Source organism: Penicillium cosmopolitanum, assembly GCF_028827165.1.
Source record: "Penicillium cosmopolitanum strain IBT 29677 chromosome Unknown utg000008l:1.0-4398992.0:1.0-4402845.0, whole genome shotgun sequence".
NCBI lineage: Eukaryota > Fungi > Ascomycota > Eurotiomycetes > Eurotiales > Aspergillaceae > Penicillium > Penicillium cosmopolitanum.
The window spans coordinates 157,654-169,733 of NW_026622678.1; the positions used below are offsets into that span (position 1 = coordinate 157,654).

A 12,080-nucleotide genomic window follows, 5' to 3' on the forward strand; every position below is an offset into this window, starting at 1 on the left:
GCACCGACTATTTGAACTCTCAATTAATCGGGACATCAGGACCCATTCGCTGCGGTGGAGGTGCACCCCGGGCCGTCCGAGGGACCCAGCGAAATCCAATTTATGCAGCAGAAGTGGAGCTTAGAACATCTGGTCGAGAGTTTAATTTGAGTAGGTTGCAGGGTGGTGGGAATCAGCGGTCAATGAGAATGCCGGGGAGTTCCTGGAGGTGGTCTCAAAGTGCGATTTGGTGCAGCATTTCTCGTCGTTCGTTTCCATCGCCGCATCCGATGACGTCAACCAATCCGGCGATCTTCAGAATCTTTGCTTCCAACTCTGTCATGATAGTGTCGATTTACTTTGAAGTTGCATTAAATTGACTCCTCTCTTTATGTGATCCGAATGAACTGATTTTTTGGGGAGTTTATTGGTCATAATGCTGTTGATACGACAATTTTTCGGGCGGGAAAGCGACCGCATCAGAAGAAGCAATTATAAAAAGAAAATACTACTGTAGTAGTTCTTGTATGAATCAAGAAACCGGGTGTCAATCAAGGCACATGCCTTCAAATTCAGGTTCGAAAGCTACAGCAGCCCTCAATGCCCCTCAATCTACATCACCTAGATCTTGGTTAGGTTGGGATAACTTGAATATTGTACATACGATTAGGAGCCCGCCATGCAGACGCTAAGCAAGGGGAAAACCTTCTCCACAATCATTAGTTAACGCACGTCCAAGGAGACCTCAGAGATAATGCGTAATTATACAGCAAGAATCAGCTCAAAGCCCCAAGAAATGATGGCCAAAATGCAGGTGAGTTTCTGACTTTTTTTTTCTTTCAATTTCAAGACGAGGTCTACAGTACACCCACGCGAATGCTTCGCCCATTTTACCCCTTCAACGATCATCCACCTCACGGATCTTGTATTCGAACATCTCGTTCGAAGGCACATCATCACCATTCTGCAACTTAGCTGCAGTCTCTCCTCCAGCCGCAGGCACACGATACTCGAATCGCTTCCCAGGTGCGGGAAGAGTCCCATCAGCCAGTGGATACGGGAAAGGAAGATACTCAGGCAGCAGGCCTAACTGTACGAGCACCGTCGCTTGATCCCAGGCAATGTGCTCGTGGTACAGTCGGTCCCCTCGGATGTTCACTACAGAGGTAAAAGGAATGCGTAGATGCTTGCCGGTCGGCGGGATACCCGGAATTCTAGATGTTGAGCAAACGTGAGATTCCAAGTCCGTAGCGGTAGAAGAAAATGCAAAAGGCTAAAAAGAAGATCGGCACTCACAACCAGTCAACTTGTTTCACATGAGTGAAGCTGAAAATAAATTCGTCGACCACGCGATCTATACCGACGGTTCGGCTAACCAGATCAAGACCCGTGTCGTCGGGGTTATTAAAAATAAAATGATGAAGGTAGAAATGGCTTAACCGAGCCCGACCGATACCACCTGTCAGCTGTGATACCCACACATATCTTCATTAGCTGGGGCCATCCCTTGCATTTAACGAGTCTGGGGCAAGGGGGCTTTACCGTGGGGACATGGTTCACGTAGGGCTCCTGCACCATCGTCGCCATGGTCTTCTCAACAGACCTCTCGCCAAATTCAAAGTAAGTGTGCTCATCCCAGATCCTTTCGAGGTCAAAATTTGGCCCCCCCAAGATGTTTCTTGAGGAACGTGAGGCTGCGGGTATGGGAGACTCCGGCTGTTGCATATTGAAAGTCGGGATGGCCCGGGATCACGAACCCTGGGGATAAGGCATCGGCGTAATGATATTGTGTCTGTAAGTCACTCTGTGGAAGTTTGTCGGAACCTGACGCGTGGACAAGACGTGGTGTATCGGTAACATTCCAGGAATCGAAGGAAAGCAGTGCAACAACCTTCATGGTCTCGTTATTGGCCAGCATATCACGCAAGATGGCCTCGAACTGAGATACGTAGTCGGTCTTGGATCCGAAGACTGAATAGAAGGTTAGCGATTGTGTATGATAGTACAGGCTTTCTCCCAGATTTACCTATCAACCCGAACTGCTCCTGAGTACACTCCGATAGAGCTGTCAGCCCATCCTGAGCTTCTTGTATCAGATGTGGCAGAGCTGACTTGTCCCCACTCAGATCGACATCAAGAGTGATTTGTGCTACCGCAAAGCTTTCTTCGGCCCATTTTTGGAGGGGTTCAGGGTCCAGGCTGGTATTTTGTTGCTGGTATCCCGCATAAGATGCTGGCCGAAGTAGAATAAGTCCTGGTCCCTGCCCACAGCGAGATAGTGGAGGCTGCAAAACAATTTTGCCAGTGTTACCCAGTTGAACAGGTTTGGCAGAGGGTAATCCAGCTGTGACATCCATTGTGATAGCAAAATACTAGTGAAAATACCAGCGACTTCGAGTTCAAGTTCAAGTTCCCCGTTGTTCCCGAGGTTCAAGTTAATTGACACCTCTCCACTTTTCGAGAGAGGAACTGGTGGACCACTCGCACTGACCTGATCTGTTGGATGTTGTTTTATTTCGTGTTTGTATTTTGAAATATATCTTTGCTTCTATATTTATTTCTTCTTTCTGCATTAATTAGAATCAAATCAAATAAAGTAAAACATTAAATCAAATAAACAAAACATTTGTGACATGCGATACTCTGCACGTGATCATGAATGCAAGTGGCTCCGCTTTGTTTGCTTCACTTCGCATCTTCACAACTTCACAACTTCACTTCAGTCCAGCTAGTGGCACCCCGCAGGAGCTTCCTCTAGCCCTCACAATGAACAACGTCGTTCAGTCCTCTCTGACCGACGTCGAATCTAAACTCAATTCGCTTTTGACCACCCTCACCCACTCCCCCGCCGCCGCCGGAGCTCCAGCAGCGGCCATCGCCCTACTCAACGCCGACGACACATTAACCTCCACTATTGAAACCCTCCGACGACACCAAGAGAATTATGCAAAGATCCTAAACCTACGAAACGAGGCAGAACAATTGGAAACTCGCGTCAGGGCTATTGTCGGTGATCTTGAAAGATTCGATAGAGAAATCCGCACTGCATGCGACGACGAAAGTGACTCGGACTCGGACTCGGACTCACAAAACAACAGCACTCGGGGCTCCAAACCCCTGTCGCGAAAAGAAATCGATTACCGTTTACTGCTGGACTTTGCGCGCCGCATTAGCAAATATAACCATGAAGCCGCGGCCGATGCTGCGAATGGCGCTGCAGGGAAGGGCCAAACTACACGCCAACAGCTTCCAGACAAGGACGTGCAAATGTCAGGGATAAATGGAGATTCTACCGCAGAGGATGGGAAGGAACCCGTGTCTTCGGTGACCAAAAACGCAACTCAGTGGCTGGACGACTCGGCAAACGTTACCCGTGAGGTGTATATGATGCCCTATCCAATGGAGGATCGTATTCGGATGGGATTGATGGGACAAGTTCAGCTGGCAGCTGGCCAGGACCCAGACAAAGAGGTAGAGCGATTAATCCGAGAGGCAGAGGGGCTCGGAGTGGCAGAAGCCCCTGCGCCGGCCCCAACAACGGATACGAGACAAGACGAGGCCGCGAAAGCTGCAGCCCAGGCTGGCTCTGTTGCTGCTAGTGCTCCACGCCCGCCACCGGCTGCTGCACCTGCGCCTGCACCTGCGCCCAAACCTAAACCCAAAGGTCTTTTGGACCTCGACCTCTACGACCCTGACGATGACGATGACTGAGCATTTTAAAGCGGTTTTGCTGTGCCATTTCTCTTTATGATACCACTTTCAGAGCCTAGCTCGCTACTTTAAATCGCGAAATACAAACAAACAATGTTGGAACTTTCTGATTCGATTGTTGCTCGGCATGCTCTCTAATTTGAAATCCGAAACTCGAAAACCGACTCTCGACACCTACATCTTGTGCACAGAAGACTTGGCTGTCCACCCCTGAACTTCTTGCCATAGAAGTAGAATGGAATCGCAAAGAGACACCATAGTGTACACAGAGACATGTTCAGCATGATCGGCTTTACAAATCCAGATTCCTCAACCCAGGGGGTGATGAATTTGCTAAACCCGTATCCCCAGACATTCTTGTTCACAGTGATGGACACGAAGATCGAGCCTGCCACGGGCTTGTAGCTGTCCACAGCGTATGTGCTAGCGATCGCCGGCAGTGCTGCAACTTGGATACCTGCTGCGGTATAACCAATAATCACAATTGCCTGTGACGGTTAGCCTTCAGATCAATTGCCACGACTGTGACGCCCCGGGAATTACTTACCCGCCAATCCCATTTGTACTGATAACCAAAAGCAACAACGAAATTGCCGATGATCATTATCACAACATAAACAGCCATGGCTGGCAGACGCATCTCCGGCTCTCGAATACCCTTGTTCTTTCGAGTGGCTTTCATGGATATCCAATCCGAGAAGGGGCCATTAGTTGCAAGTCCAATGAAAGCGCCAATCAGAATGGCAAAATTGAAGAACCCAATAGTCTGACTGTTGAAGTTATACGGAGGCTCAGCGAACGCTTGGCTCTGCGTGAGATTCAGTGTCAAAAAGCAACTAGCAGACCAGGAAACGACAAAAGCAGCCAATTCAACAATGGGGAAAGCCAACAGCTTCCACGGGATCAAGAAGCTGGTCAGAACGGTCTTCATGTTATTACCATCAAGTTGCCACAACTTGAACTGTTTCTTTGAAGGAGACCCGCGGTGTAGATAAGGATCACGCTCAGCGGCACCTTCAACCTCAATATTTTCCTTCTGATGTACCACACCTGGCTTTTCTGGCTCAGAAGATACCCTCTGCGCTGCATTTTGAGTATCCCGTGTCTCATCAAGACGAGAGCGTTGCCATTTAGTTTCGGGGAAGAGGAATATCTGCAGTAGGAGGACGATGCCGAGGATTCCGACATTTAGCCAGAAGAAGCTGCGCCATCCGATGTGCTCTGCCATTGGGCCTGCGACGATAGGGCCGACCTATGCCTAGCATCAATTTGATGTTCTTCTCAAATGGGAAAGGGAAAGGGTGCGTACCATGAGCGAGCCAAAGTATGCAGTAAAATATAGGGTATTATAGGCACCCCGCTCGTGAAGGAACATTATATCCGTGATAATCTCGGGTTGGGAAGTCTGTTCGATATGGCACGCGTTAGACACGAAAGACCCATAGAGAGAGGGAAGGAGGGAGAGGGAGAGAGCTACGGAAAAATACATACCTCTGCAGGTCCAGCACCAAACCCATTCAGCACACAAGCGCCCATGTAACTCCCATATGTATTTGCCTTTGCACGCCATATATTGCTAACGAGGCAAATGAGGGTCGAGAAGATCAGGACAGGTCGTCGACCGTAAGAGGTTTGTATGGGAATCCTGTATCACTCAGCGGTAAGCTTAGTTTTGCAAGATTTATGCTGGACAAGACACACCAGAAGAAATTGCTAAACCCCAAAATAAGGATACAGATGCCAGTAAACTGTACCACGCCAGCGAGATCGGAATTGAATGTCTCCATGAGTTGCGGGAACATAGGTGCTAATGCTAGCGGCCCAAACCCCTGGCTGAAAGAGGTGGCCGTAGAAATAGCCATCGCGCTCATTTTCCAGAATCGACTCCAGTTCTAGGAGGTATACTTCGTTAGAGCTGATTACACACGGACGCGAACATATTAAATTGGCCTACCAAAGGATCATGAGGATCTTGTGATGGCTGTGGCACCAGCACTCGATCGGATTTCGCTGAAGACTTGACAAAGTGATGTGTGCCCACATCGGCCATGATCTCCGTGCCCGGATAGATGGTTGTGCCCAACTCATCCTCGATTCTGAGACAAAATCATTAGCAAGGCATGGGATATCGGGGGAGCTAGGAGCTCATACTGATGGAGAGTCTAAGCCGTACAAATGATCAGCCTGAGCTTCATCGAGATAACACCATAATTGCGAAAGAGTAGTTCAAGTACTCACACCCTCATCATAGTTCATCTCCATAGTGGATTGATCTGCGCAACTAGACGCTATTCACTCAAAGGTTTGTTGGTTTCAAAAAGGAATATTTTGCCAAGCAAGTAAAGGTCCTGAGTAATATTCTCGAGCAGCACCGCCCTGGCTGGGATCACATCAGTTTATGTTTCAAAACGACCAAGAGTCGACCGATCCCTGCTTGGTGCGGAATTGACCCGGGAGTGTCAATTTGACATCTACCGATGACTCGAGGACCGTGCTGAGGTAAAGGAGGAAGCTTTCGTGCCCACGCAGTGGCACTCCAAAGTGGCGCAAACCAACCACTCAACAGCTCTGATACGGAGCATTTGATACTGCGGTTTCTTGGTAGGGAATAGTGGACTTCTCCACCCCCAGATTCTTCAAAATCCCCGCACTTTTTTTCCTACACAACGATATCTTCACCTCGGTCGCTTTGTACCTCGCCTGCCCAGGCGTTGCTACAAAGTTGCTACTCGGCAATACCCCGCGGTAATTTGCCGTTCTCGGCAGTGATGAGGAGCATTTGACCATGCGCTCTATGATTGCTGTATCGGTGATTCCATGGTAGAGGCGGACTTGCGACACTAGTGATAATTTAGGCATAGTGAGACCAGCTTCATGGAGCTAGTTAGAGGTTCCCTGTTTCTGATTTATTCACCCAGTAACTAAATGATATAGAAACTGTGAAGGTACCACTTTTTTCTCTTACTTCCAATGACCATTGGCCCTCACTGTCAATAACATAGCGGAGCAAGCAATGGCTTACAATCCTGTGGGACATCGACCCGTTGAAGAAAATGGGCCATGTACTCCATAGAATCAATAGAAACACTCGAGCGGGTTCTTCCCTTCAATAATTGACGGGAGACGATAACTACAATCCCATAGAAGGTCGCGATAGTCCCATGAGGTGGAGACCTGACTTTTGAGTCAAAAGGGGCTGTTCTCCACGGAGATATTCCGCCTCCTTTCTCCGCAACGCCCCGATTCCGTACAATCTAATCAATACTATGTCTTTGAGAGCTTACTATTTACTTACTATTTATATTCTGACCTGAATTAGGAATTATCTGTCCAGGTGGTCCACATTGCGATTCTCGACATGGTCAATCCATGTTGCGGAGCGCGATATGGTGTTCTAGGGTGATTGGACAGCCCACTTACATCTAAATCTAAATGATGCTGACGAGGATCCAGAACCTTGGAAGTAGAGCCATTTATCTATATTTTTGAAAATACGAGTACTGTACTGCCTTCAAGTTCCGATTATGAGTCCCATCAAAGAGCTGGGGAATGCGAGGCTAGCGTCATCACTGCCTCTGAGTCTGTCAGTTGGTATGAAGTGGCTACTAACTGTACGGCCAAACTCATCTTTCATTTAAAAGCCTGTCTCTTGGCATGAACTCGAGCACCCAAAGATATTAGCATTATCGTCGATCTGACTGCAGCAAATGTACCCGCCAGGGAATTCAAGCCGAGGGATTTCTCCATTGTTGCTAGCATGGCCGCTAGTGGCGTTCTGCGAGGAATCCAAATGGCTGGCCGTCTCGGACCCTAATAAACCCGGGTTCGTCTTGGACTAGGTACATGATGCTTGTAGGATACAAGCTGCAGGGCCAAAATGTCAGCCGCACCTCGCAATGGCACGCTCACAGATTTCTTCACCTGTCATCCTTGGAGTCAAGGCTCACGATGGAGCCAGAGCCATCGGACAACAAGAGTGCTATTGAATTCCCAGGGCTTCCCGGACAAGGCAGCACCGAGTTCCAATATGCGATTTCCTGTGAGTTCTGCTTCAAGACAACCACAGCGTCGGTTCCTGATAGCTGAACCCCACAGCGTCGCGGCGTCCCGACCCAAATCGTCACACACCCGCCACCCTCCAGTCCCAGAACCAGCAAAGAGAAAAGCAAGAGAGCACTAGGCGTCATGCTCCTTATGTCTCATTTGGCGACCGCGGGATAACAGCGAGTGCCGGTGTGTATGGCCAGCTACTGCGCATTTGTCGCCCCATCCAGGACAGGCAGGGGGGCCAGCTCCACTCGGGTCTGATCGGACTGGGACCAGGCGAAGAACCAGAGGCATGGTATGTCTATTGGCGCGCATCGCAGTTTCTGGAGAGCTCGCAGATTTCCGCGAACGGAATTGGTTTACGAATTTTGAACACTCTATCCTCGGAGCCACCAACACTTGAATTTCTGGGAGACCGCTGGCCGATAATATCGTATAGAACCAACGAAGGGGTCTCTATCACTGTCAGGCTATGGTGCCAAAACAACTTGGTTGTGCAGCAGATGCAGGTGACAAATACCTTGAATACAAAAGAGCCCCTTAAGCTGGAGCTCAACGCAGACTTCAGTCTACAAGACCTTGACTATCAAAGAAAAAGGGAAAGATTACATGTGCGTCAAGCCAGTGGACCTCATGGATTCGGAGTCGTTACATTGGAAGAGAGTCCCGATTATCCCGTCAGCCAAGACCGAGTCTGCGTGCTTTTGGGTCTGTTTAAGGATGGAAAGCCACAGCAAACAATATTTAATGAGAATGAGGAAGATCTAAATACCAAACCCTCATCTTTGATCCTGAAACATGAATTCGAGGGACCGGACATTGTGGACTTCACCGTGGCTATAAAAATTGAAAAGACCAGCTTCAGTGCTCCATGGCAATCATATTTAATCCCACCAGAGGATCTCATATTCGATGCTCAGATTGACGACGCCGAAGACCAAAATGCCTCTGTGTCGAATGAGGCGGTGTTGAGTTGGCATCTCCGCCGTAACCTTGAACACATTCTATCCGTGTGCAGTATCCCAGTGGATTCACACATATTCAAAAGCCAAACCACCCCAGGCCTCACGGAAACAGAAAATCAAGATCTCCCGACAAAGACGACGAGGAAACAGGGTGTTGATGGGAATGAGGTATCTTTTACTCATACAGATGAAGCTGAAGATGAAACGAGAGCATCCCACCGGCCCGATGATCAAACTACAAGCACCAGATGGCAAAGAGGATGTTCTTCATCGAAGTACTCCATCTCAAGACAGAATTGGACCGGTGGCCCTCACATGTGGTGACTTTGGTGATCATCGAATCAGTGTGTCAGGAAGCTAGTAAGATTAACGCTCGCTCGCCTCTTCTTTAAAGTTATCTGTCTCAAAGTCTAACGTTCGAAAATAGTTTTGCATTTGTGTTCATGTTGGAGATGTATCCAAGACTACCCAAGGCACCAAAGCTACGAAAACGAATCTATTCGATATGCAAAGGACACCTCGAATGGGTCTCGAAATTGGGTCTTGAGGAAGCTTGTTGTTCTAATATTGGAATCCATGGCAGAAAGATGGACGACGAATCCGGTGATACTGAACTTCCACCAGATAACCCCACCAATATGCCTGGCCACATCATCAAAGCAACACAATATGTCAGAACATTTCCCGATATTGAGGACCTGCTCTTTGTATGCAGTTGGCTTGGTGGCTTTACCTCAAAATGGTTCCGAAAGCTGGCCAAGGACAAGAACCCGCTCACGCCGACATGGCAACACTTGGATGACTCGGAAATTCCAGTATATCGCCTGAGCGACCATGTCTGGATATGGAAGGCTTTTAAAGGAATCGAAGAGCTGATCAAACATGTCGAAAATACACAGAGCAAAATGCCCCACGAGACTTTAAAAGAGTTCCTTCGCATCACTAGTCATCTTCCACATCGAGGAGCGCGGAAGTCCAGTGATGATTTCATTCTTGATTTCACAGCCGAGGAGATTCGACGACAAAATCTCCGTCGCTTTACAATAGAGAATGATATCCTCAAAAAGCGCATGCTTAGTGTTACCCGAAATGCTCGCGAAACCCGTTTCTTACTGCATTCCAGAGACACTGTTTTGTACTACGGCCTTGATTGGGGATTCTTCACCGGCGAAGATGTAGTATGGAAGCAGTTTATCGAAGCACAGACACAGCATGATGAGGCGAGCAATGACGAATCTCAATGGGATAACCCACTTCGCTATGGGCTAGCAATCGAAATGGCTAAAGAAGGGAATCGCCTTGAGCGTACCTTTGCACCAGTTGAGATGTTCGACCATGCTCAAGATATTATATTAAAATCCTCATCCGAAAACGGTCTTTTCCCGGGACAGCTGGACGATTTCAGCAAAGAGCCTGCACTCTTCGATCGGGAGCTCTTCCGCGATTTCTATTTTCACGTCGGCTTTGAGCTTCCGTATATCCTTCTTCGAACCATAGAAGAGCCAGGGCAACAAACCACTGAAACACCTGGACAGAGGAGACCTCGATTAGAAACTCCACAGTCACCAGTTCAGAGGGCAAGAGAGCTGTCGCCAATGCCTGAGCCCGTAGTAGGAACTGTACCTGGATACATCAATACACAAGACGGCAGAGCATTCGCGATCCAACGCACCTTGAAGCGACAAAACCCATACGGAAGGCTAGTTGATTTGAGCAACATAGTTGAGGTGCCCGAAGAATGGATTTATCGCCAACAGGACTTCCTTACGTTCGTCCCACCAACAGATCAACTGAAGCTCGATCTGGTTCAAAGCGAGGCTCCTAGTGATATGAATAAAGCCATGGGAAAGTACCTATTTAGCAATGCAGTTGACCCGAAAGACGCGACCTTTCCACCTCACGGCGATTGCTATGTGTCTATCAACGATGTACGCAAGGACCGAAAACAGAGAAAATGGTCTGTCAAAGAGAAATCTGCCACCTATCCACTTTTAACATACAAAGATCTTTGGTTCAGGCTTCAGAAAAGGCGAAACGCTGCATACAGTAAGAAGAGGCTAATTTACTTAGAATCTCCGGACTACATTGTCGCTTCTTTATGCTACGTTGCATCCCCAGAGTCCGAAAGGGGTCATATTGCGCAATTCTTTGATCGACATGCGAAGGTTCACGCAAATTGGCTCTATGATGACACCGCGGCAGTTTTCAATAGCTGGATAACAGAGGTTCACTTTCGATTCTTTCAGGTCTTCTCGCCCAACGACGGCGAAATTCCTTCGCAAGAACCGACGCCTGTTCGGCAAATTAAGTCTCAGACATGTGGTATATCTGGTGATCATGCATACCTCGTTGATGCTGTCATCAGTTTTCGCATATCTGGCGATTTCTTTGATCGTTACTGGACTTGCTATGTTGCTCAGCATTTTGCAAACCCCAAAGACCTTGAATCCCCTCTCACGAATGATGTACTTGACAAAACCACGCATTGGCAACAAAGAAAGGTGTTGGAGCTTATGTTGATGAATTGCATTCTGGAGAAAGTATACACGAGTACCAGTTTGATTCTTCGACGAATTGAACAAGGGCCACGGCAGAAAACATCGGATGCGGGAGAAAAATACTTCTCTAAGGATAGTTTCGAGGATCGAAAGCCCGGAGAACTTCGAGAGTGTTTTCAACTCCTTGTTATCTTGAAGAATAATATCACCAGCCTACAGGGTCTCATTGAGCAATGGAACAATAGGGAAAGCTCACAAGGACGTGAGCGACCACGCTGGACACGTAGCGATGAGCAAAAATATCGAAAGTCAATCAAGCAAAAAACTGCTCAATTTGAAGATCACAATCGGGAAATCAAAGCGGCTGCAGCGCGGATCGAATTTCTCATTGCACTAGTGACAAATGCCCAGGATGCGATCAGGGCTAAAAAGTCACTTCGCGAAGCGGAAAACATCACACTTTTTACATACGTGACTGTCTTCTTCTTGCCCGTTGGCTTAGCCGTGAGTGTGTTCGGCATGAACGGGATACCTGATCGTACCACAATCGTCTCGATGCTCGTCACAGCAGCAGTGGCGCTGCTAATCACAATTGGTGTGCTGTGGTGTGTTCTCAGCCACCTGATTCCCTTCGGCTTCCGCAGTCCGTGGTCACTATTTAAGACTAGAAATAGTCGACAGAGGCCGGTGGAGGTTGATAACGAGGGGTTGCAGGAAGAAAATACCAGCCAAAGGATTCGCCGACGGCTATCTCATGCGTACAATAAGTCTTCAAAACCAATAAAGTACGACCGTGATCTGGAAAGCCAGACAGAACTGACCCGGGAGGAGAGATTGAGTACTTTGGACGAAAGATCTTTCAAATAGCATATGTGTTTTT

At 48.1% G+C, this 12,080-nt stretch overlaps 5 protein-coding genes across 5 annotated transcripts; 3 read left to right on the forward strand and 2 right to left on the reverse strand.

Moving 5' to 3' along the window:
• Nucleotides 1–877: 877 nt before the first annotated feature.
• N7509_006600 (uncharacterized protein) lies at nt 878–2,336 on the reverse strand (the record flags this gene model as incomplete). The annotated part of the gene is given in 5 exon segments (XM_056631237.1): nt 878–1,193; nt 1,276–1,445; nt 1,522–1,657; nt 1,668–1,950; nt 2,006–2,336. 5 exon segments carry the CDS (start codon nt 2,334–2,336, stop codon nt 878–880), a joined length of 1,236 nt encoding a protein of 411 aa, XP_056486788.1.
• Nucleotides 2,337–2,634: 298 nt separating this feature from the next.
• N7509_006601 (uncharacterized protein) lies at nt 2,635–3,690 on the forward strand (the record flags this gene model as incomplete). Its single annotated transcript, XM_056631238.1, has 1 exon — nt 2,635–3,690. The coding sequence occupies one exon, from the start codon at nt 2,635–2,637 to the stop codon at nt 3,688–3,690; it is 1,056 nt and encodes a 351-aa protein (XP_056486789.1).
• A 134-nt stretch (nt 3,691–3,824) lies between these two features.
• N7509_006602 (putative MFS transporter) lies at nt 3,825–5,952 on the reverse strand (the record flags this gene model as incomplete). Its single annotated transcript, XM_056631239.1, has 8 exons — nt 3,825–4,178; nt 4,238–4,942; nt 5,000–5,095; nt 5,182–5,335; nt 5,392–5,582; nt 5,645–5,786; nt 5,842–5,852; nt 5,929–5,952. 8 exons carry the CDS (start codon nt 5,950–5,952, stop codon nt 3,825–3,827), a joined length of 1,677 nt encoding a protein of 558 aa, XP_056486790.1.
• Nucleotides 5,953–7,638: 1,686 nt separating this feature from the next.
• N7509_006603 (uncharacterized protein) lies at nt 7,639–9,026 on the forward strand (the record flags this gene model as incomplete). The annotated part of the gene is made up of 2 exons (XM_056631240.1): nt 7,639–7,761; nt 7,833–9,026. 2 exons carry the CDS (start codon nt 7,639–7,641, stop codon nt 9,024–9,026), a joined length of 1,317 nt encoding a protein of 438 aa, XP_056486791.1.
• Nucleotides 9,027–9,289: 263 nt separating this feature from the next.
• N7509_006604 (uncharacterized protein) lies at nt 9,290–12,067 on the forward strand (the record flags this gene model as incomplete). The annotated part of the gene is made up of 1 exon (XM_056631241.1): nt 9,290–12,067. The coding sequence occupies one exon, from the start codon at nt 9,290–9,292 to the stop codon at nt 12,065–12,067; it is 2,778 nt and encodes a 925-aa protein (XP_056486792.1).
• Nucleotides 12,068–12,080: the final 13 nt, after the last annotated feature.